This window comes from Leucoraja erinacea, chromosome 18 (assembly GCF_028641065.1).
Source record: "Leucoraja erinacea ecotype New England chromosome 18, Leri_hhj_1, whole genome shotgun sequence".
NCBI lineage: Eukaryota > Metazoa > Chordata > Chondrichthyes > Rajiformes > Rajidae > Leucoraja > Leucoraja erinaceus.
The window spans coordinates 33,031,849-33,057,292 of record NC_073394.1 but is presented as its reverse complement, the minus strand read 5'-3'; the positions used below and the strand labels follow the sequence as shown (position 1 = coordinate 33,057,292).

Genomic DNA, 25,444 nt, shown 5'->3' with positions numbered 1-25,444 from the left:
AAGGGGGTGAGTGAGGTGATTGGTTCAGGAGTCTGATAGCAAAGTGAAGAAGCTGTTCTGTTCATAGGGGCAAAATTAGGCAATTCAGCCCAACAAGTCTACTCCATCATTCAATCATGGCTGATCTATCTTTCCCTCTCAACCACATTCTCCTGCCTTCTCCCCCTAATCAAGAACCTGTCAATCTCCACTTTAAAAATAACCAAAGACTTGGCCTCCACAGATGTTTGTGGCAGTGAATTCAAATATAAGATTTGGAATCGGCTAAGTTTAAAGTAATTGTGGCAACTGGGACCCCAATAAATGGAAATGGAGGATGGCACACATCACCTGTTGAACCAGGTGCCTAACCGTTGGGATTCTGAATAGTCGGATAGCAGTTTATCAAAGTTTTACTGTATATGTTTTACATTCACATTTTTCATACATGAAATCATTCATCTCAATTAATATTTACAATATCTGGCAATTATAATTATTATTAAAAGACATGCAGCATTAACTGTTTCCAAGGATTGTCTGTTTTCTCTCCATGTGCAGTTTGGTTTATTAATCCATCAACAATGACAGGAAATTGGTGTGTATGTGAAGATTTATCACACCCCAGAGTTCATAAACTTGATTGATGTGCCTGGAATATTTAAGGATTTAGCTCACGTACACTTCACAATGTTCAACCTGTGGAGAACATTTATTATCATTCAAAGTTGTAAATAACTTTGCAAAGAATCTGAATTGAATTAAAACAATTATCGAAAACTTTTGCACTCAAATTTACTTGGACCATCTTCGACGCTCCATCCCCTTCCTCACAGTCTCTATCACAGGAAATAAATGATTGACTAATGTCTTATTACAAACCCACTGACTCCTACAACAATCTCGACTATACTTCTTCTCACTCTGCTTCCTGCAAAACTCTATCCCCCTACTCCCAATTCCTCTGCACCCAAGATGAGGTTTTCCATACCATGACATCTGAGATGTCCTCATTCTTAAGGGAACAAGGGTCCCCCTCTCCCTCATAGATGAGGCCCTCACTCGTGTCTCCTCGGTACCCCACAGCTCTGCCCTTGCTCCCCCTCCCCTAGTCGCAACAGGGAAAGCGTCCCCCCTAGTCCTTACCTTTCACCCCATCAGCCGTCGCATGTAACACATAATCCTCTGAAATTTCCGCCACTTCCAACGGGATCCCACCACTAGCCACATTTTCCAATCTCCATCCCTTTCCGCCTTCCACAGAGACCGTTTGCTCCGCAACTCCCTGGTTAACTCTGCCCTTCACACCCAAACCACCACATCCCACGTACCTTCCCCTGCAACTGCAGAAGATGCAACACCTGTCGCTATACCTCCTCCCTCGACTCTGTCCAAGGACCCCGACAGTCCTTTCAAGTTAGGCAGAGGATCACCTGCACCTCCTCCAACCTCATCTACAGCATCCGTTGTTCAAGATGTGGACTCTTATACATCGGCGAGACCAAATGTACTCTGGGCGATTGCTTCACGGAACACCTTCGCTCAGCCCACCTGAACCTACCTGATCTCCCGGTTGCCGGACACTTTAATTCTCCTACCCATTCCTACACAGACATTTCTGTCCAAGGTCTCCTCCATTGTCAGTGAGGCTAAATGCGAATTGGAGGAACAGCATCTCATATTTCGTTTGGGCAACTTACAGCCCAATGGTATTGAATATTGCCCCCCCTCATGGCCTTCCGGCTTTAGACCTTTTTATTCAAAACTGCTGGCGGGCCATCAACCGCCTCAACTTCTCCACTCCCCTGTCTCACTCCAATCTCTCCCCCCTGAACGTACAGCCATCGACTCACTCCGCAACCACCCAGACTGGGTTATCAAACCCGCCGACAAGGGAGGTGCCGTGGTAGTCTGGCGCATCGATCTCTACAAAGCTGAGGCCACGCGCCAACTCTCGAACACCTCCTCCTACTTACCCCTGGACCATGACCCCACAGACGAGCACCAGGCCACTATCTATAGCACCATCACTAACTTCATCCACTCCGGCTCACTGCCCTGCCAAGCCTCCAACCTCATCGTTCCCCAGCCTCGCACGGCCCGATTTTACCTTCTCCCCAAAATCCACAAACCTGACTGTCCTGGTAGACCCATTGTTTCTGCCTGTTCGTGTCCTACCAAACTTATTTCCTCATGCCTTGACTCCATCCTACCCCCCCCCCCCTCCCCAGGTCAGCACCCTCCCTACCTATGTTCAAGACACCTCAGACCCACTCCGTCATCTCCGGGCATTCCATTCTCTAGGCCCGCATCCCCTCGTCTTCACCATGGACATCCAGTCACTCTACACCTCCATCCCCCACCAGGAGCGTCTCCAAGCCCTCCGGTTCTTCCTCGACCGGAGAACCAACCAATCCCCGTCTACAGATACTCTCCTCCGCCTAACGGAGCGGGTCCTTACCCTTAATAACTTTTCATTTGACGATTCCCATTTCCTCCAAATACAAGGCATAGCTATGGGCACGCGCATGGGCGCCAGCTATGCCTGCCTCTTTGTAGGGTACGTCAAACAATCCTTGTTCGAGACGTACCAGGACCCAATCCCCGACATGTACCTCAGCTACATCGACGACTACATTGGTGCTACCTCCTGCACCCACACACAACTGGCTGACTTCATCCGCATCACCACTAACTTCCATCCGGCACTCAAATACACCTGGACCATTTCCGACACTTCCCTACCATTTCTTGACCTCACTATCTCCATCGCAGGTGATAGACTTCTGACCGCCATCCATTATAAACCCACTGACTCCCATGGCTATCTAGACTACACTTCTTCCCACCCTGCTTCCTGTAAGGACTACATCCCCTATTCCCAATTCCTCCGTCTACGTCGCATCTGCTCCCAGGATGAGGTGTTCCACACCAGGGCATTGGAAACGTCCTCATTCTTCAGGGAATGGGAGTTCCCCTCTTCTACTATAGATGAGGCTCTCACCAGGGTCTCTTCAATACCTCGTAACACTGCTCTCTCTCCCCATCCACGCCACTCGTAACAAGGGCAGTCCCCCTAGTCCTCACTTTCCACCCCACTTGCTGTCACATACAACAAATAGTCCTCCGTCATTTTCGCCACCTCCAACGTGACCCCACCACTCGCCACATCTTCCCAACTCCCCCCCCCCCCCCCCCCCCCCCCGTCTGCTTTCCGCAAAGACCGCTCCCTCTGTAACTCCGTGGTCAATTCTTCCCTTCCCTCCCGCACCACCCCCTCCCCGGGCACTTTCCCTTGCAACCGCAAGAGATGCTACACTTGCCGCTTTATCTTCCCCCCTCGACTCCATTCAAGGACCCAAGCTGTCGTTCCAGGTGCGGCAGAGGTTCACCTGCATCTCCCCCAGCCTCATCTATTGCATCCGCTGCTCTAGATGTCAGCTGATCTACATCGGTGAGACCAAGCATAGGCTTAGCTATCGTTTCGCCAAACTCCTCCGCTCGGTCCGCATTAACCAACCTGATCTCCCTGTGGCTCAGCACTTCAACTCCCCCTCTCATTCCGAATCCGACCTTTCTGTCCTGGGCCTCCTCCATGGCCAGAGTGAGCACCACCGGAAATTGGAGGAGCAGCACCTCATATTCCGCTTGGGCAGTTTGCACCCTAGCAGCATAAACATTGACCTCCAATTTCCAGTAGCCCTTGCTGTCTCCTCCCCTTCTCAGCTCTTCCTCAGCCCTCGGGCTCCTCCTCTTCCTTTCTCCTTTCTTCTCCCCCCCCCACCCTACATCAGTCTGAAGAAGGGTTTTGGCCCGAAACATTGCCTATTTCCTTCGCTCCATAAATGCTGCTGCACCCGCTGAGTTTCTCCAGCACTTTTGTCTACCTTTGATTTCTCTCACTTCAGGTAGCCCTGGCATTCCCCTCTCTCTCTCTATCCCTTCCCCACCCATCGCACCAGCTTCTCATTTTCACCCTACAAACTGCTAACAATGGCCTGTTTCATTTATCATCTTTACTTTTTTGCATATCTTTTATTCATTGCTCTTAGTCTCTCCACATCATCATCTATATCTCTCGTTTCCCTTATCCTGAACCAGTCTGAAGAAGGGTCTCGAACCGAAACGTCACCTATTCCTTGTCTCCAGAGATGCTGCCTGTCCTGCTGAGTTACTCCAGCTTTTTGTGTCTATCTTCTAATAATTGCTGGAATTGGAATGACTGATTAATAAGTAATAAGTATCTGGTCAGAAGGATTACATTCTGCAGTTTGACCACTGTTGGGTCTTGTTTTACAATGCTGTTTGGGTGTGAATTGATGTCCTGTCGTTCTAACTACATTTGTTCGCCACCACTCAAAATAGATGAGCAATTTGGGAAAAGGGCTAATTTATCCTGACATTTAGCCCGCATAAATTACTGCACTTAGTACTAAAGCATTGAGGAAGCATTGTAAGCTAATTGCCTTACCAAGTAGTAAATTGCTATGCTTGTACCTTTTTATTAGAGTCCTAGAGTCATACAGTGTGGAAACATGCCCTTCGTCCCAACTTGTCTATGCTAACCAAGATGTCCCAATTAAGCTGGTTCTATTTACCTGCATTTGGCTTATAACCCTCTGAACATTTCCTATCCATGTACCTGTCCAAACGTCTTTTAAATATCTTTATTGTACCTGCCTCACTAATCTCTCTGGCAGCTCGTTCCATATGCCCACCACCCTCTGTATAGAAAAAGTTGCCCCTTGGGTTGCTATTAAATCTTTCCCCTTTCATCTTATATCTATGTCTTCTAGTTCTTGATTCCCGTAGCCTGGGAAAAATACACTTGCACATTCACCAAATCTATTCCCCTCGTGATTTTATATGTGTCTATAACATCCCTCAGCCTACTGCACTCCAAGGAATGAGGGATAATATTATAGAGGCAATCTAGTCTGCCCAACCTCTTGTTATAGTTCAGGTCTTTGAGTTCTGGTAACATCCTTTTAAACCCTCACTGCAGTCTTTCTAGTTTCCTGGCATCATGGGTGACCAAAACTGTACACAATACTACAAATGCGGCTACACCAGTGTCTTGCACAAATGTAATGGAACGCCCCAACTTCCAGATTTATTTTCCTAACTGATGAAAGCCAACGAGCTAAGAGTCTTTATCATCACCCCATCTGCTTGCATTGCCACTTTCAGGGATTTATATGTGTGTGCTCCAACACCCACTGCTCGACAACACTGTTGACGGCCCTGCCATTCACTGTGCAAGTCCTGCCCTGGTTTGACTTCCTAAAATGTAACTTCACACTTAACTGAATTAAACTGCATTCACCATTCCGAAGCCCACTTGCCAGCTGATCAACATCACACTGTAATTTTTGATGGACATCTTCACTGTCTATGATATCAGCTATTATTCTTATTGTTATTGTAACTGTTTCTGTAAATCTTTTTATGTTGCAATGTGATACAGGTCATTTCCTGGGCATCATGCAGGTCACATTTTAATCAATTGAAGAGTAATAGGATTTACAAAATGTGCAGAATTGCAGGATTGTAAGGACGGTCATTTCTATTTGTACATATGCTATACTAATTCTGGGCAATCACTCATATGTTAATATTGCAGTTTGATCAGATTATGGGAAATGCAGTTTTGGGACTATATAATTTTAGATTTTTCCTGGTTAGCGCTTGAATCCTTTCGTACGTATACTCTAATGACCTATATTAGATATTTATTTCCTTCAAAAAAAATCATCTATCTTTCAGTCAGTAGAGGGCAATACAAGCACATTTTAAAAGGTCCAGTGGTTAGCAATTATTTCATTGTTTTCGGCATAGCATTTTAAGTCTGGTGTGATAACACACCCTCCTGCAATCACAATCTACTCACTGAATCTACAGTGCTTCAAAGTGACAACTAAGATAAAATCCTTTGTGGAGTTTGGAAAGAGCATGCAATTAACAAAAAGGAATCCAAACTTCATATATAGATATATAAATAGCAAGAGGAGATGTGGGGGGGGGGGCAATTAGTGGGGTAAATAGGTGATCAAAGCATAACTAGAATACTGGATGAGTAATATCAATCTTTACCAACTCGATGCTGCCAAAATATACTGGGATTAATTAATCAAAATTAATGATAAGGTTGTGCTGAGAGAGATTGCGACACCTGAAGTAAACAGGTCACAATAAAATAGGGATAGATCGTAGATTGCTTTGGGAATTGAGGATGGAGATTACAAAATGGCTTGCCATGAATTCTCAATCCTTTCCAGATACCGTGTTATAGAAAAGATGCCTAAGCTGGAAAGACTGCAGAGATGATTTACAAGGATATTGCCTGGACTCAAGGGTCTAGGCTATATGGAGAAGTTGGACAGGCTAGCTCTTTATTCCTTGGAGCACAGGAAACTGAGAGCTACCTCTTGCATCATAGTAATTAGATGATTCCTTCCATAATTCAAATTATAAGAGTAAGTGTTAAGAAACATAAACAATGCCAACTGAGACATGCATAGATAGACACAAAATGCTGGAGTAACGCAGCAGGACAGGCAGCATCTCTGGAGAGAAAGAATGGGTGACATTTCGGGTCAAGACCCTTCTTCAGACTGATGTCAGGGGAGTGGGCGAGACAGAGATAGAAAGTAGTCTGACAGTAAGACTGGTGGGAGAACTGGGAAGGGGGAGGGGATGGAGAGAGAGAGGGGAAGCAAGGGCTATTTGAAGTTAGAGAAGTCAATGATCATACCGCTGGGGTGTCAGCTACCCAAGCGAAATATGCAAAATACCCAAGACATGCATAGTATCTTTTTGCTTATTGATTGTTCTTTTTCAGTGAATTATCATGGAGCTTAAACCATGTTTAAACTCCACAAGGACAACTTCTTCATCAAACTTCACTGAAGTATATTCCATATCAATGTAATATAAATAATGTAGTGTATTCTCACTCCAGTAAAAGTTACGTAGTTCATTCACACTGCAGAATGAGTTACACAGAACAATCACACTCCAGAATTAGATGTGTAGAACTATATTATCACCTCTTTGAATTACACGATTCATTAAGGCACATCCTGATAGAGAACTTGGCAATTCTTTCAGAGTTTTGCATCTGACGTAGCTGTGAGAATGTTTCCCAAGTATTCTTATAGGAATATACTAAAGTTGATGTGGTATTTGTGCTTTGTCCTGGGTTTCTGCCTCCCACCGTGCATTCAAGCTGCATAGTCATTTGTTTGTACTGTATTTCTAGTGCAATCACAACATTTCTCCTTCTGAATTAAGCACTCTGAAGTTATCATTTAAGCTGCTCGGATAATAAAAACTATGTTTTCTATTTTTTTATCAGACCTAGTATGAAGAGTCATAAAACAGAACGGAAACAATCACTTCAGCACAACTCGTACATACCAACCAATCTGCTTAATTGAGCTGGTTCATCTGCCTGCGTGTAGCCCATATCCCTCCAAACCTTTCCTAACCATGTATCTGACCCAAATGTCTTTTAAATATTGTTATTGTACCTGTCTCTGCCACTTTCTCTGACAGTTCAATCCACGTACATGCTACCCAATCTGAGCTGAAGGACACCAGGCAGGTCGGGGCAGTTAATCATTAAATCTCCTGGCTTGTTTTCAGGAACAAGAGGACAAAACAAAGATCTTTATGGAAAAAGTTATCATTTTTAAGACTCTGCCTCGCAGACTACACCACAAAATAATTTTCTTTTGCCTGATGCAATGGCATTAAAATCTGAGCCTCCAATCCCAGTTTGTAACAAAGAATATAGTCTTCAGATTTTCCTAACTTTATTGTATGCAGGAGACTGAATCAAGCCTTTCCTTCGTGGTGAAGCACACCGCTGAGCTCACTGTTAGAGGCACCTTATCTAGAGAGATCATACTTGAGTGATGTTGTACCCCCAGCAGTGGAGCCCAGTGCTGGGGAATTCAAAATGTGGCGAGTCAGTCAGCAGTCTTCCAACGTGACGCACTGCTATCTGCCTTTGGTTACCACCATAACTGCCAGGTGGTGAATCAGCCCATAACTGGTCTCATTATATGACCTCCATGTTGCATCACCATAATTTGTATAAATAATAAATAAGCAGGTGACGACGATGCACTTAATGTTTTTTTCCCCTCGGTTGCCTGCAGCAATGTCGAGATTAATTATTAATTCCTGTAGACTCCATGAGAAAGCCCAAGGGTTGGCAATCTAAATAGGAACATGTTCTGTAACAGCAAGTAACCTCGGAGTGCTTCATTTTTTCTTGCTGTTAATTGGGCTATTTTTACATGGCGCTTAGCCATTCCAAAATGGCTAAAACAGCCATGAGAGCAAATTTATGGTTTTGATATGAAACAAGATTAAAGTGAACCAAGCTGTGCTTCTTAAGTCACTGAAATAACCAATTATAAAGGACACCTCCTATGTATGTATTTCAGGAGTGGGAAGTATTTGTCATGATTAAACATTCCCGCAACTACACCAACATTTTCACTCAAAATAATATGAATTGGGAATGTTCACTGCTTTTGCTGATTTATATCTGGAGACATTCCATGACACAACACTGATGGCATTGCAGGTCTGCAGATACTCTTGAGTATACACATCCAGTAATATGGACTAAAAGATGATCCAAGTGCAAATAATATTATGGCGTCAGTCAGTCATGAGAAAAATGTGCAAACTCCCCTTACCCCAGTCGCAACTGGGACAGAGTCCCCTAGTCTTCACCTTTCACCCATCAGCCTTTGCATCAGCACATAATCCTCTGACATTTTTGCTGCCTCCAATGGGATCCCACCACTAGTCGCATCTTCCCATCTCCACCCCTTTCTGCAGAGACCGTTCCCTCTGCAAATCCTTGATTCACACACCCCTTCCCACTTAAACCATCCTCTACCCAGATACTTCCCCCTGCAACCACAGGAGATGCAACACCTGTCCATTTGCTTCCTCCCTCAACTCCATCCAGGGACCCCGACAGTCCTATGTGATCTCCCGGTTTTTAACATCCCGGCCAAACATTTTACCTCCCCTTCCCATTCCCACACTGATCTTTTTTAAATTGGGCTTCCTTCACTGTCGAAATGAGGCCACATGCAAATTTGAGGAACAGCACTTCATATTTTGCTTAGGCAGCTTACAACCCAGCAGTATGAGTTTTGATTTCTCTAATTTCAAGTAAGCCCATGCATTCCCTCTCTCTCCGTCCCTCCCCCATTCTAGTCGTCTTGCTAGTTTCACTGTTTGTATCCCTTCGTTATCAGCTCCTCCACAGCAAACAATGAACCATTGTGGGCTCCTTGGCAATCGGTGCCGGTGCTGATTTGTTCTTTATCTTTTCATACCTCTAATTTCCCTCTCCCCTGACTCCCAATCTGAAGAAGGGTCTTGACCTGAAATATCACATATTCCTTTTTTGCAGAGATGCTACCTGACTTGCTGAGTTTCTACAGCAATTTGTGGCCATACAGCCAACACCAGGATCACTGGATATGATGCTATTAGCTGTGCCCAAGTGCTGCCCTATTATGAATCAAGAATTTAAACTGTCAATGGCAGAAAATGGTTCAGAATAATATGAACCAGGATATTTTCAATTAAGTACTGTGATTATGTTAAGAATCTGAAGTTTCACTCATATGCACCTTTACAGTCAATGTGCTATACTTATGTACTGGGAAAGATTCAGGAATATACAATGCATGCTGTTACAGATCTCGTTATCCACAAAATTTACTGAAGATGATAATACAGAGCTTCCTGAGGTGAATCTGGAAAGAAGTTTTAATCTTTTTTTGTCCTTCATGAACTGGGGTGATGCTGCTGAAATACTTTTATTTAACCTCCACCTACATTGGAGCCATGACAAAGTGCAAGAATCTATTTAAATGATCATTAGTAGCAAGTCTCCAACATAATATTGTGTTGGCTAATGTTGCACAAAAGTGAAGAGATCCTCTGCAGAGCTATTATTTTTAGTGTCATGCAGGGTGAGAAAGAGGAAGACCTCCACAATCTCATGTCCAGTAACATTCATTGAGAACTTTGTTTCAGTTAGTTTCTTACCCTCAGCCAAGTGCACTTTTATAACTGATTATAATGGTTGAACAAACAAATTGTGTCTTGAACAACGCAAGAGGTATGAATGGTTTAAATGTGACATACACACGGCATGCAGCCATGAGAACAAAATTATGGAACTGGCACCATCTGCAAATTTCCCTCCATTACACAAGCCATCCATACATGGAAATGTGTTGTTGCTCTAAATCCAGAAACCTCTTATCCTGTACCAGTCTGATCTTTCTCATAAAGAAATAAAAGAGAAAGTTGCCATCTACAAAAAGGTGTTAAATCAAAGCTGCTTTTCCCATTTCAACTAAATGGTCCCATGGTACTAGTCTTTAACAAAGATTCTATAGGATCTTTGGTCTTTAATGTGTTGGTCAACATTTGTCCTGAACCAATTAAACCACAGAAAGTTATTGCAACCTGCAGGAACAAATCTTATGCAAATTGTCTCTTTTGTTTCCTTGTGTAATGTGATTATTTCAAAAAAATTGTTCATTTACTGATAAATACTTTGGTTATTTTGAGGATGTGAAAATTAATATGTAAATGGAAGTTTATTCTTTCCATGTTCAACCACAGTTCATGTTTCTGATTTTAATATTTTCTTGTCCCAGGTGAAACAGTTCATGTTGGTGACGTATTGTGTGAAATTGAAACAGACAAAGCCGTTGTCTCCTTTGACTCGAGCGATGATGGTGTTTTAGCAAAAATCCTGGTAAGAAGAATAATTTTAGATCAAGAAAGCCATTATGAAGAAAATTGAATAATACTGTTTAATGTATGCTATGTTGCAGAAGGAAAGAGGAAAGATGGTTGTAAAATCTAACGGGTGGAATTATTTTGTACGGCCAGGGGATCCCTCGGTTACTGGTAAAAGGACTGAAATGAGCAAATCTTAACTTTGTGGAGATGATCACCAGTTGACAGCTACAAATTGATCATGGCCAGTACTAAGCAATGTTAGAAAAAATAATTCTGTTTTCATGAATGTAAAACATTTTTTTTCTCTTGGCTACTGTAGTAGAAATGTTCTGTTGCTGAAAATTTTGACATAGAATGGTGTATAATGAATGTTTCTGTAGTATAGTTTATTTGTTTCCAGTTTCCTATCCAGGTAACATTTTGCCTGCACTTTAAATTGAGCTATAAATAGATCCAAACGCTTGATATTGTATTAGGGTGGTTAGGTGCGCCGCGGTAAAGTTGCTGACTTGCAGCGTTAGGGACCCGGGTTTGCTTCTAACCCCAGGTTGTTGTCTGTACAGAGTTTGTACGTTCTTCCTCTGACCATGTGGTTTTCCTTCGGGTGCTCCGGTTTCCTCCCACATTCCAAAGACGTGCAGGTTTCCAAGTTAATTGGCTTCTGTAAATTGTCCCTTGTGTGTAGGATAGAACTAGTGTATGGGTGATTGTTGATTGACACAGACTTGATGGGCCGAAGGGCCTGTTTTGGTGCTGTATTTCTAAATTCTAAACGTATACCGCTATATGCAAGAACCGTTTCTTCTCTGCTCTCATCAGCCTCTTAAGCAGATCTTTCCTATGATAATAATGTATTTCCATCTCCCAATCTTTTTTTTTAATCTCATTTTGGCTCATGCACTTTTTCTGTAGCTGCAACACAATATTCTACACTCAGTTTCCTTTCTTACAATGCTTGGTTGTAGAAGATAATAGTATCTACCGCTGAACTTCACTTGAGTGGTATAGACTAGTGAGTAATTCTCTCGTGTTCTCAACTAAATTATGCATAAGGACTCGTAAAATATATCTTCCAGGAAGCTAATTCTTAAATCGAGCAAATCTGTCTGAATAGTTGTAACATAATTGCTCTGAGAGTAAAATACATTCTCTGAGCTTCTCCAGTCAGTGCACATACAATTCTAGTTTGACAATCTATTGAAGTATTAAAGAATTGTATGTTGTTGGAAGTGTCATCCTTCAAATGAAACATCAAATCAAATCCTTGTCTGTTGTCTCAGCATGGTGTAAAATATCCCATGCCACTATTTTGAAGAATCGCAATAAAGTTATCCCCAGTGAATTGACCTATTTAAATCCCACAATCATCTCTATCTCTCTATAACTAAAAGTCTTCATCTTGTTTGTGCCCACGATGTGTCTGTGTGTGTGTCAATCTGGTTAATTCCTATCTTCTTCCAAACGCTAGGCCACAGCCTTCCCATTTTCGCACATTCTACTCACATTTTTCCCGTGGTGGCGATAAACATCTTCCCGTCGCATTTCCACCTATATTTCCGAAGTTATTAATTGTTGAAATTTTAAAAACAGCCCGATTTCTTCAAACTCACCCATTTTGTAAAATAAAATCCGGGTGACGTCACAATGCACTCGCAAGGCAGGATGGGCCACTCCGGGAGGGAGGGCCACTCCAGTGCTCCCTCTCCCCCATAAGGAAAGTCCTGTAAGAGGTCGAGGCGTAACCAGACTGCATTTTGTAGATAGTGCACTTTGCATCCATGATGTGCCGGTGGTGAATGGTGTAAGTACCTAGGGTGGTTGTGTGTTGCCAATTATTGTTCCTTTGACTGGATGGGGTGTTGAGCAGCTTGAGTATTATTGGAGCTGTACTACACAGGCAAGCAGGGATTATTCCATCACCCTGACTTGCACCTTGCATATGGATGAGAGGCTTTAAGGGTAAGGAGACACCACTGGATACTTGCTTGTTCAACCCTAAAACATTGTCCATTCTTCTTTTCTGGTATAATTTGTTTTAATCCTCTGACAAGCACAATACTAGCTTACTAATCAACCCATCTATCATTTCACCCAAGTCATTTAAATGACATAAAACAAACAACCGAATTCCAGCATTGATCCCTGCGAAAGCCACTGTTCACAGACCTCCAGCCTGAATAGCAGCATTCCACCACTACCTTCTGTATTCAATAGGTAAGCCAGTTCTGAAATCAAAAACTATCAAGTCACCCTTGGCCCCATGTATCTTTATTTTTTCGATCAGCCTACCTTGTTAATTTGTTTTACAACTATGGCATTCTTCCAATCTGTAAGTTACCTGGATTGTTAAATTGATTAGTTTTGATTGATTTTCTTGCAAAATTGATATATGTAAACACCAAACAAATATTGCATAGAAACGACCACTGAATATTACACCATGTTCTGACTCAAAATCAAATTGTAAAACCATTTAACGCGATTGAGTTTCTTGAGGTGGAGGGAAAATTGAATAATCTTGATGGGTGCTGATGATTTAATAATGTCAGAATTTTGTGCTTTGTAGCATGTTGTTACTTTGAATAATAAAAACGCTTGATTATATATCCGAGGTGGGATTGAGGGTGACCTTGGAACATGATGGACACTTGGCAGATTGTACGACCAAAAGTACATTGCAGTACAAGTGATCAGAATTTAAGTAAATGAATGTGATCCTGGTGTTTGATGGTCAACGTGCCACAATGCCAAACTGCTGAAAAATACCACAAATATTGTAGTGGTTGGGTAAGGTTAAAAGCTGGATCGAGCAACATTCTTAAACTAGGATTAAATGTTAAATTTGCATATGGAATGAAAGACAGACAGTGAAGTGTTTTGGTTGCAGTAACGTAAATAAAATGAATGGTTTGGGTGCAGGGAAGTGGATAAATGTCTGAAATGGCTATGATGCCATGAATCAAGCATTACTTACATTTGATTTTTCAGACGTGATCCCTTTTCGAGCATAATTTTCAACTTCATTTTCATTTACCTGAATGCTTGGCTTGAAACCCTGCAGTTCATGGGATTTGATTTTATCTCTGAGTGACTTTTCCAGAAGTACAATATTCACATAATTACGAGCCAGTTGGGAAATTAGAGTGACCAGCTGCTGTTAAGTGTGATGATTGGATGGCTCTGAGGAAATTGTAAAGCAATAATTTAATCAATTAAGTTATTGAAGCTCTTTTCCCCTTTATTGAATTAATTTATAACTTCTGTCTAGTAGTACCTAAATTGAGCATTATCAGGGAGAATATTAGTACTTTTATAAGACCTTGCTGTTATCTTTTTTTCTGTAAGTTCAATTGCTGCTTAATCAGATTAGGGAAGGGGTGAAATGTTTTGAATTTCCTTTCTTTCCAAGAAGGTGCAGTGTATTTTACCTCATAAATTAGAAGTGAAGGTGTGTGTGGTACGTGTGGTGCAAATTATAACATTGTTTTGCCATCTGTGTGACAACTTATCCGGCTAAGTAGTACAATGCCATGCCGACAAATGATCGCCCAGTCTTTCAGCGTTGCGCTGTGCTGCGCCGCGCCTGCAGCTCTGGCCGGTCTCTGGTAGGAAAGGCCGCGCCAAAAGGCCGTGCCAAACTTTGGCGGCTTTTTAAATATTGACATTAAAACATACATTTAGACACACTAAAAGTGACCATAAGAGGCCATATGGTGGCACCACCCGATGGATTACGTGGATCTGGGTGTTTACAGGGAAGACAAATTTAGATTAAATTTGATGAGGAATTTGAAATCATACATTTGGAAGAAAGAGCATGGGGATGTAAGAAAGGATAAATTACACTTTTAGAGGATCTGCCAATTAATAGGGCCAAATATATTTTGAAAGTAGCAGGGCATATTGAAAGACTAATTAGTCACCTATATGGGATTTTGAATATCATAACTGGTGTGGCATTACCAGGATCTTTATAAGATATATGAGAGGCCAAGTCTGGACAGTTGTGTACAAAACAGTGCACATTACTTTAGGAATTTTTAGTAGGTCATAGTGTCAAAGTTTGTTTCTTAAAAAGCAGATAGTAACAAAATTGTTAAAGGTAAACCATGGCAATCTTTAATTGATTCGTCAGACGGGAGTGGCAAGATCTACAATAAGCACAAACGTTGCTCAATGCTTCTCGGGCTCCACTCACAGAACAAAGGAAAGTTAGCACAATTATACATTTTTCTTATCAGTAAAACACTCCTACCAAGTCTGAATATGGCATGGCTGAAAGATTCTATCGCCTTTCAGAATATAGGAACAGCTGGGTCCAAATCAAGCTCATCCAATAACAAGTTATTACTTATCTCTGGAGCGTCTGCTATTTTTTTCAGTCTTGGCTTCTTTATGGCCTTGAAAGAAACACATGTTATTACTGTAGGATTCCATCTTCATTTCTTTAATAAAAAGACAACCTGTCCTCCATATTGTGTTCAATATAATTAGCAACGTCATTCAGAGTCCAGAACCAGGGGCCACAGTTTAAGAATAAGGAGTAAGCCATTTAGAACGGAGACAAGGAAACACTTTTTCCCCCACAGAGAGTAGTGAGTCTGTGGAATTCTCTGCCTCAGAGGGCGGTGGAGGCAGGTTCTCTGGATGCTTTCAAGAGAGAGCTAGATAGGGGTCTTAAAAATAGTGGTGAGGGGATATTTGGAGAAGGCAGGAACGAGGAACTGATTGGGGATGATCAGCCATAATCATATTGAATGGCGGTGCTGGCTCGAAGGACACACGCACACACACACACACACACACACACACACACACACACACACACACACACACACACACACACACACACACACACACACACACACACACACACACACACACACACACCACACCCCCCCCCCCCCCCCCCCCCTCTCTCTCACACCTCGCCCCCCCATTTACTCCAGCACCTATTGTTTAATGACTTGGCACCGAGCCATTCTTTTGTTCTACGACCATGCTTTTGTAGAAGAACAACTCCATTTTAGATTTGACGTTTCGGGTTGAGATCCTTCTGCAGACTGCATCTGCAGTTCTTTCCTACACATTTTGTACAAATCCATAACAGTTTTCTCTAGCAGATTGTTCAAGAACACAAATTTTCGATGATAGATGGAAAGCAGGGGGCGACGTTTATTTTTGCAGATAGTGGTTATATCCTTGTGCCTATTCAATTCCTCTTTTTAATAACCCTAAAATGCTATTCTTATCATAAGGCTTTTTAAAGAGGAATTGGATAGGCACTTGAGGGAAATTAGTTGAAAAGTACCAGGAAAGGGTGGCGGAATAGGACCATGTCGTTGTTCTGCGAGTTACTGGCATGAATTTAATGGGCTCATTGGGCTTCTGTGCTGTAATGTTTCCACAATAGAAAGCTTGTGAATTTGCTGGATGAGGGACAACAACAATCCTGGTTGTGAATATTTTCCCACGAGATTTCTGCTAGTTAAAACTATGAGCTACTAAATCCAACAATTTAGCTCTCGTACCCAGTATTGGTTTTGAAAAGTTTACAATCTCAAGTTTTCCATTATTGTGTAGAAACCAAGAAATATAGAACTAAATCTAACAATCAAATTATGTAATTTATTATTGCATTCAGATCTTTTCCTTGTAAGTACTGGGGGAGTTCTAATCCCTTTGTTTTTTTGTGTGTTCATGCTGGGTGAACAAGATGTTCAAATTTGGATAAATACAATTTCAAAAGTAAAAGTTGTCAGAGAAATTAAAAAAATAAATTTTGCATAAATTCTTTTTCAGCAAGAAAATCAGTTAGAATTAAAGTCATACACATTTGTTTTGTACAATTTTCCTACGTTATACAATATATTTTTTTGCAACATACGGAGAGATTATTTTCAGTGCTTTTTAAAGTAATTATAACCTGTTTTTGAAAATAATTAATATAATCTCAATAATCCCTGGAGCATGTTTCTAGCTATAAAAGCTAGATATGTGGAACTTGAAGTGCTGTTGACAACATAATTTTCCTTTGTTGACAAAACCCATGATTTACGATCAGCCCTCTTCCACAACATATCATTTTTATTGTTATCATCTTCTTGTCATCATTTTTATTGTTATCATCTTCTTACATTGGTTCAATGACTCTCCTGTTTCTTTTCAATAATTATTTTCTGACACACATTTATTGCCTCGTCTGAAACAGCTCCACTTTCAGAATTCAAGGTCCAAATTTTAAGGCTTTTGCATTTTATTGGCAAATGTAATTTGATGCTTGTAGAGATACACATTCACATATGTCACCTTTGTTATTACTTACTTATATTTATCAGACATCCTGTTATCCAAGTGCCGAACAGGCAATACGGTGCATTGGTCTTTATCCATATTCAGTTTTCCTTTGCGGAATCAATAGGCCAAAATTAGCTGAATGACTACCAGTGAAACTGTAGGATTAGATTAATTATTGTCACATGTGCTGAGATATAGTGAAAAGCTTTGTTTTACATGCTATCTAATCAAATCAGATAATACTATGCATAAATTTAATCGGGCCAAACTCGAGTGCAATAAGCAGAGTAAAGGAAAATATACAGAGTGCAGAATATAGTTATCATTATTGCACATTCCTTTCAGAAACAAAGTGCCTCTGGGAAAAGGCTTTGAGTATCAGCTGCTTACCCGAGTTAGTGTGAAGTGTGGATGCAGCCTGTGATGGGGAGTCTGGTTTGCATGATGGACGGGGCTATAACTCAAACTCTGCAATGTCTTGCAGTCTTAAGCAGAGCTACTCCTAAACCAAGCTGTGATGCAATACAACGGTATGCTTTCTATATTGCATGTGTAGAAATTTGGAAAAGTCATTGGAAATGCATGCCAAATTTCAACAGTCTCAGTACAGATACAATGAAAATCTTGCTTAAAACAGCATCACAGGCACATAGAGTTGGGCAACACACAAAAACATAAAATATACATATATTGCACAAATTATTTTGTAATTATTATTAAAGTTTCTCACCAGTCTCTGCTAATTTACTTTTATCAAATGAAGAAAATTATTTCCAAAAGAAATGTTATAACAATATTAAAGGGAATCTCATGATACCATCAATCCCGGAGCAACAAACTTACGGGGCTGTCCCACTTGGGTGACCTAATCTGTGAGTTAAGAAGAGTGTCTTCGGCCTTCAAGATCGAAGGCACTCGCCTGGAAAACCTCGAGCTGGATCGACCGTCCGCGTTGAAACCGGTCCGTCTTCCTAGGTCCTGAAAACTCCAATGAGCCAATTAAAATGCCCGCTCAGCGAAGGAGATTGCCTACGGCTGCCCTCGACTGCCTGTAACTAAATAGCGACCCCACTCCACTGCACGACGAGTTAAAAAGAACCATTCCGATCAAATTTTACTCGCGGAAAATGTTTCAACATGCTGAAAAATTTTCCACGACCTCGCTGAGGCCACGAGTATTTGGGAACTTCTCTCGAGCACGAAGGACAGTTCCAGCGACCTCATAGGACCTCCTAGGACCACGTGTCGATCATGCTGTGATTTTGAAGTGTGAAGACACTCTTCTAAACTTGCAAATTAGGTCGCAAGAGTGGGACAGCCCCTTAAGATTTGGCGGCTGCGTAGAAAAGAACTGCAGGTGCCAGTATGTACCAAAGATAGACACAAAGTAATTCAGCAGGTCAGGCAAAATCTCTTGAGAAAAAGGATGGATGATGTTTGCGTTCGGATCCTTCTTCAGACTATTAGGCTAGATTTGGAGGCTGGTGTGTTCCATATCTTTTCACATTTTTTAAATATTGAAAGAAGCTATCACAGTTCTGTGCACCTTCGGGGGATGAAGGTTCATTTCTAATGTAATTTGTACTCCGAATTTAAACTTAATATATTATTTAATAGTCTGAGTTTTGACTAGTAGCTAAAGTCAATGAAAGTGTCTTCTCTCAAATTCACTTTCATATACCCTGATCTGAGATACATTGACTAGGACATACAAAATATTAGCTATTAGGGTCTTTAGCTACTAGTCAAAACTCAGACTATTGAATAATAGACACTTTCATTTACTTCGAGACCCTTCTTCAGACTGGTTCAGGATAAGGGAAACGAGAGATATGGATGGTGATGAGGAGAGATAAAGAACAATGAATGAAAGATATGCAAAAAAGTAACGATGATAAAGGAAACAGGCCATTATAAGCTGTTTGAGGGGTGAAAATAAGAAGCTAGTATGATTTGGGTGGGGAGGAATAGAGAGATAGGGAATGCCGGGACTACCTGAAGTGAGAGAAATCAATATTCATACCACTGAGCTACAAGCTGCCCAAGCAAAATATGAGAAGCTGTTCTTCCAATTTGCATTTAGCCTCACTCTGACAATGGAGGAGACCGAGGGCAGAAAGGTCTTTGTAGGAATGGGAAGGCGAATTAAAATGTCTGGCAACCGGGAGATAAGGTTGGTTCAGGCAGGCTGAGCGAAGGTGCGCTGTGAAACGATCGCCGAGGCTGCATTTGGTCTAACCGATGTATAAGACTCTACATCTTGAACAATGGATACATTAGATGAGGTTGGAGGAGGTGCAAGCGAACCTCTGCCTAACCTGAACGGACTGTCGGGTTCCCTAGACAGAGTCGCGGGAGGAGGTATAGCGACAGGTGTTGCGGTTGCAGGGGAAGATGTTTCACCCTACAAACAGCTTACAATGGTCTTTCCTATATAATCCTTACTTTTTTGCATATCTTTCATTCAATATATCTCTCCACATCACCATCTATATCTCTCATTTCCCTTATCCCTAACCAGTCTGAACAAGGGTCTCGACATGAAACGTCACCCATTCCTTCTCTCCAGAAATGCTACCTGTCCCGCTGAGTTACTCCAGCTTTTTGTGTAAATTAATATTAATTATTCTACTCGGTAAATTAATGTACAATTACAACATCACACTCTCTAAAATTCTACCTGGAAGAATATTGACTCAATATTTATTCAATTTCTGCATTTAATCAAATCAAACGTACATTGATTTTGGTTCATAATCATTATCATCATAATAGTACTTTATTACCCAAGTATGTTTTGCAACTTCCAGGCAACTTTTATCTGGCTTTGCTTGGCCATTCATCAAATTTTCCATCCATCCTCCCAAGGGATTTGTTCTGTTTGGTACTACATTGGAGATTCAGGGTTTGATAATTGATTGGATTTTTTCAGTGGATCTCCCAATTCATTTTATTCCCCAAAATAGCTGTGCACAGACCATTGGTAAAGGACATCTCAGCCATCAGAATGTTAGTTAATGATACCCAAGATAAGATAATTATACTTCATTTCCCCTAATCACCAGGATGATGGCTGAAAATTAGCTTTCTCCGTCTCAACAGTTCCAATATGTGGCCATAATATAGATTTTAAACTTTGGTAAACTTTAATTTCAAAAGAATATTTGAGCATATAATTCAAAATCCTGTGCATGAAACAAATGTCTGAAACCCTTCTTTCACATTTCCACATTCTGTATTTGGATTACAGTTATAATAACATGCTGTTCCATTTGCAACATATATATTCAGGTGCATGCATTTTATAATTACATTAAGAAAGTCTATTTTTTTAATTCTTGATTTAAAATCAATCTTGATGCTTAAAATCTTAATGACTTTTAATACAGTGTGTATAAAATCACATGTGCATTTCCCAGATGAACTCGAGCTGTGAAGTACTGCATAGGAGGTGTCAAATGACATTTATTTTTAGACGCAACCGTGATTGGAGAAACATGCATGCTTATTTATGCAACCAGAACACAGTATGTGCACGAGTTTATTTATGGAGATACCTGAGGGAAATAAACATATTCATGTGCACTATTTATTTCAACTGCTCACAGTCATTGGCAGAACCTTCAGCTGTCAAGCATGTACAATCCGGAAGATATCATCTTCTCATTTTTCAACATTTCTTGCCTCCTTAAAAACTTACCTCTTTGCTAATACCTTTGTCATCCTGTCCATAACTCTTCTTGCTCATGGTCTGCAGTTCCACTGTTGAATTCCAGAAAAGCACAATTGTTTTCCGAAGTTAATGATGTCATGCAATGCCAGGTACTGTTGAATTTACAAAGGAAATGCAAGTCGCAGTGAGCTTGGTTATATGCCATGGGAAGGACACATCTGATTCATGTCATTTTAGATAGATTAATTCCTTTTGTTGATGAATTTAGGTTTCTCGTAATTATTCTATGTATAGCCGCCACAGAAATGAGTCAAATAATATTTAATGTTTTGAACTAACGCTTGCATTTACTGCCAGCACTACATTCTTAAATTGTTCTCTCATTATGAATTATCGCCTCTGGCAACTCTGTAGCAGAAGATTATTGCATCTCTGGAGATGCCCATTGATACCATTTCTTCAGGCTTCATGTTGGAGTTATGACAGATGGTTAAGGATACCCTTCCAAAACCCTCCCCATCGTTTAAGCATATTTTGCAATTTTCTCTGACATTTAGCTAGCTGTAAAATGTAAAGTAACGGAGATGCTAGTCGCTGTGTTTTGCTAATATACTGAGGGTTTTTTTTTCATTCTGATATGTTCAAAGTGTGCTATATTGGCACTACATAATCCCTTGATTTATCCACCTTTAATTTGCACATTTTTGGCTTTAATGCCATTGACTCTTTTCTGCATGTCTTTTATTTACAAAACTAATTTCAATGGGTATTTCAACACAACACAACACAACACAACACAACACAACACAACACAACACAACACAACACATGCCCATTTCAGCACAATGGGTATCACACCCCTCTCTATGCATAGGAATATATAGTATCTAGATATCCATGATGCATTTTGTTCAGCCTTTAGCTGAAATGTTCTGCCACTGGGAGAATACCTCACCTTTTCTTCTTCATTACCTATAACATTTTTTAAACCCAAATATTCCGTGAGAAAGTAACTATATGATAAAATGTGATCAACGTAGAATTGGAATGATGTCAATGGCAGATGATTAACAATATAAAAATATTTTAAATCAATTTCAAATACATTGCCTAATAATGTTGTAACTATTAAAAAGTTCTATGAATCCATGTGCCAGAGGCAGGAGGACATGTTGAGGATTCATAAAGTGGTGTAATAATGTAAGTTGCTAACAGCAGATCTCACATGGGAGGTGTTCTTCAACTCTAATCAGTGCTTAAAATATCCATCATTAGAATTCCATGACTGCTAATTGCTGCCTTCGTTTTACATCATTAACATTGCATGAATTATGCTGAGAAATACTGTTCAATTAAATAGCTGTAGTGTGGAGCCTCGTTATTTTGATTACAGCACAATTGGGTTCTGCAGTGCTGTGGTGTGTAAAGCATTATGAGTTCGGCACGGACTAGTAAATGGACCAGGAACGCCCAATTCGCTGGTGGGATTTGGGCCTTACACACCATCATGTTATTGCCATGTCTGAAAATACATGGGAAAGAATAAACAGATAATATTTGTGTGGGTGTGTATGTGAGACAGTCCTGGGATGGATAAGAGTAGGTCATTTTCTTGAAGTACTTCAAAATAATGGATTCAGTCAGGGTGGAGAGGCATAAACTTCAATATTTTTAAAGATTGTCATTGCACAGAGAGGGGTCGTTCAGCCCATAATCTTTTCTCTAGCTTTTTGAAAAGCCAGTCCAATACTCAGCCAGAAGTGCAGAGCGGCTGTTTGACTTTGGCTTCTTACTGATATCTTCACCATGAGTGTGATGGAATTCTTCCCTTTTGAGGAGATGAATGCAGATCTGCCAACACTTAAGAACCTTGTCACCATCCAGGGCAAAGCATTTGGCATGTTTGGTATCCTATTTGCCAACCTAAATGCTCCTCACACCAACGTTAAATGCTCCAATAGCATCTCCCAAACCCACAACCAGCAGAAGCCTCGGAATGCCAGCATCTGCAAGTTTCCATCCAAGCAACTCACCATCCCGATTTGGAAATTGCCAATCCTCCCTCATGACAAGAATTAAATCCTTTCATGAGGAACTCCCAACCCAACGAACTGTGGGATATTCATTATCAGAACAACTGCAGCAAGAGTAAAATGTGAGCAAATGAAGCAAAGTGGGGAAGTAGAGGTAGAGTTAGCAAAAAAAATCCATATTCTTGCTAAATTTCTATAATAATTTCCTCCAATATCCATCCATCTCCAACTTAGTGAACTGTGTTTTCAAGTGTTAATTTTAAAATTTAAGAGAAGATATTTTTCAAAATAACATACTGATTCTTGCGTAACTCTCCCTGTTTACTGCAATTATCAATGTGGAATTCAGATCCTTTCCCCCCCCAAGATTAATTCCAATCTTATGAACATAAACAATCAATAGTTTAACTGATAAAATAGGACATGAAAGAAAGAAAAAATGGGCACAGCAGATGCATTCAAACAACTAACTAAATTACACTTTATATTCCTTTAGCTACCTTGCTTTTTCTACAGATAACTAATAAACTAAATAGAACTAATAAATTACATAGAACTAATAAACTAAATAGAACTAAAGAAAATTAATTATCACATAAACAAAACCTTAATATTGCTCTTGAAGGATCAATTTTTTTTAAATGGACTTACACGTGCCTTGTGGATTATTTTAAGGAAAATGAGAACATTTAAATGAGTTTTGCCCTTAACTTAGAAAATTCTCAACTTATAACTTTGGAATGAGCAGAATCATCTTATTTTTTCCCTGACTGTAATGATGATTTAACACTTGTCCAATCAAGTTTATGGTTCCTTCTTATTTAATAGTTGTCAAACATGAAGAAATTAAATTGAACTGTGCTTTATTGAATGTTTGAATTACTGCTAATCAATACAGCTATTCATTTCAATTTAGACTGCATGAAACACGATTAAAATTTTAACCGTAGCTAAATGTAATCTTTTTTAAAGCTCAGTTGATTTAAAACCAGGCACTTTTTAACTTTGAATTGCAACTTCAAAGACGCAACTTGTCTTTAATTCCCCACAGATGCAATTAACATATAAACAAAAAATAGGTGCAGTAGTAGGCCATTCGGCCCTTCGTGCCTGCACCGCCATTCAATATGAATATGGCTGAAGCTTAATGGCAGAATTAAAGCTTAATCTTCAGTCAATACTTCAAACTTCTTTCCAATGGGTCATCAAAAATTTTAAAAAGCCAAGCCTACCACTTAGTACAATTGAGAAATGCCGATCTATATTATAGGTTTGGAGCTCTATGGTTTGCCAGCTTCTAAGGAATATCTGAAGTTACAAACTCATGAAATGTTCATATTTTTAAAATTGGTTCAAAACAAAAAACTCACGAAAATAAACGTGTATGTTCAGAAATGAGCACGTCCAACAAGAGAGAAAAGAATAGAAATATTTACGAGCCTTCAGCTTTGGACATAAGTGACTAACACTGAACACAAATCAGAGACATACAATATACCATTCTTAAAGGATTGTTACAGGCTAGATGCAGGTAAATGGTTCCAGATGTTGGGGGAGTCCAGAACCAGGGGTCACAGTTTAAGAATAAAGGGTAGACCATTTGGGACAAAGATGAGGAAAAGAAAATTCACCCAGAGAGTTGTGAATCTGTGTAATTCTTTGGCACAGAAGGTAGTGGAGGCAATTCGTTGGATGTTTTCGTCTTCTTCTTCTTCTGTCGTATGTCTTTTCGACCTGCAGCTCCGTGGAGACGAGCCAGGCCAACGTGTCATAGTCCAGGTCAATCAGACCTCGTTCACCATTCGAGGCCGGTGTTTGGGGCAACTGGTGACTATGTGCTCCACTGTCTGTGTTGGGTCCCCACACTCGCAGGAGGCGCTGTCCACGAGGCCCCACCTCTTCATCGCTACTCCATAGCATCCGATGCCTGTCCTCAAGTGGTTGAGGGTTGTCCACTGCTTTCGGGGCAGGTCATGACCAGGGACACCCATGGGGTCATTGATGTACTGGTGTAGCCTAGATGGTTCTGCTGACTTCCACTGGTCTCTCCATCTCGTCTTGACCCAGGCGGCCTTAGAAGAGTCAGCCGGTGTTGTGCAGAGCAGCTCCTGGGCTTGCGTGGCAAAGGGGTGCCGTGACTTGAGGCGCACTCGTCGTGATTTCTCTGTGACGATCTGATGGAGGAGGTGGGATTCACTGCCCCGTGCCTTTCGAGAGAGGGCCAGCGTGGCTGCTTCTCGTCTGATGTTGGCTGGGGCGATGCCAGTGAGGACGGGCAGTTGGTTTACTGACGTGGCTCGTAGGCATCCGGAGACAGTCCGCAGGGTGTTGTTGAGGGCAGCATCTAGCTTCTTGGTGTGAGGGCTACGGCACCAATCCGGGGCGCAGTACTCGGCGGCTGAGAACATCAGGGCCACTGTGAACATGCGCAGTGTCTTCATCGTGGCTCCCCATGTGGTGCCGGCTAGGCGGCATATCAGTGCGGCACGGGCGCTTGTCTTTGCCTTGGCACCTTCCAGGTGTTGTTTGAATGACAACGTTCTGTCGAGCTTCACACCGAGGTACGTGGGGACGGGCGGGGACCGTAACCGGGCGTAACCATGACGTTCATCTCGCGCGTCGCTTTCCTGTTGTTGAGGTGGAACATTGAAGATGTTGTCTTACC

At 41.1% G+C, this 25,444-nt stretch overlaps 1 protein-coding gene across 1 annotated transcript in view; it reads left to right on the top strand.

Moving 5' to 3' along the window:
• Nucleotides 1-25,444, top strand: part of pdhx (pyruvate dehydrogenase complex component X) — a 164,799-nt gene that overhangs the window by 12,588 nt on the left and 126,767 nt on the right. Inside the window, exon 3 of the mRNA XM_055649760.1 lies at nucleotides 10,689-10,789. Within this exon, the coding sequence (XP_055505735.1) occupies nucleotides 10,689-10,789 (101 nt within the window). The remainder of the gene's footprint in view (nucleotides 1-10,688; nucleotides 10,790-25,444) is intronic.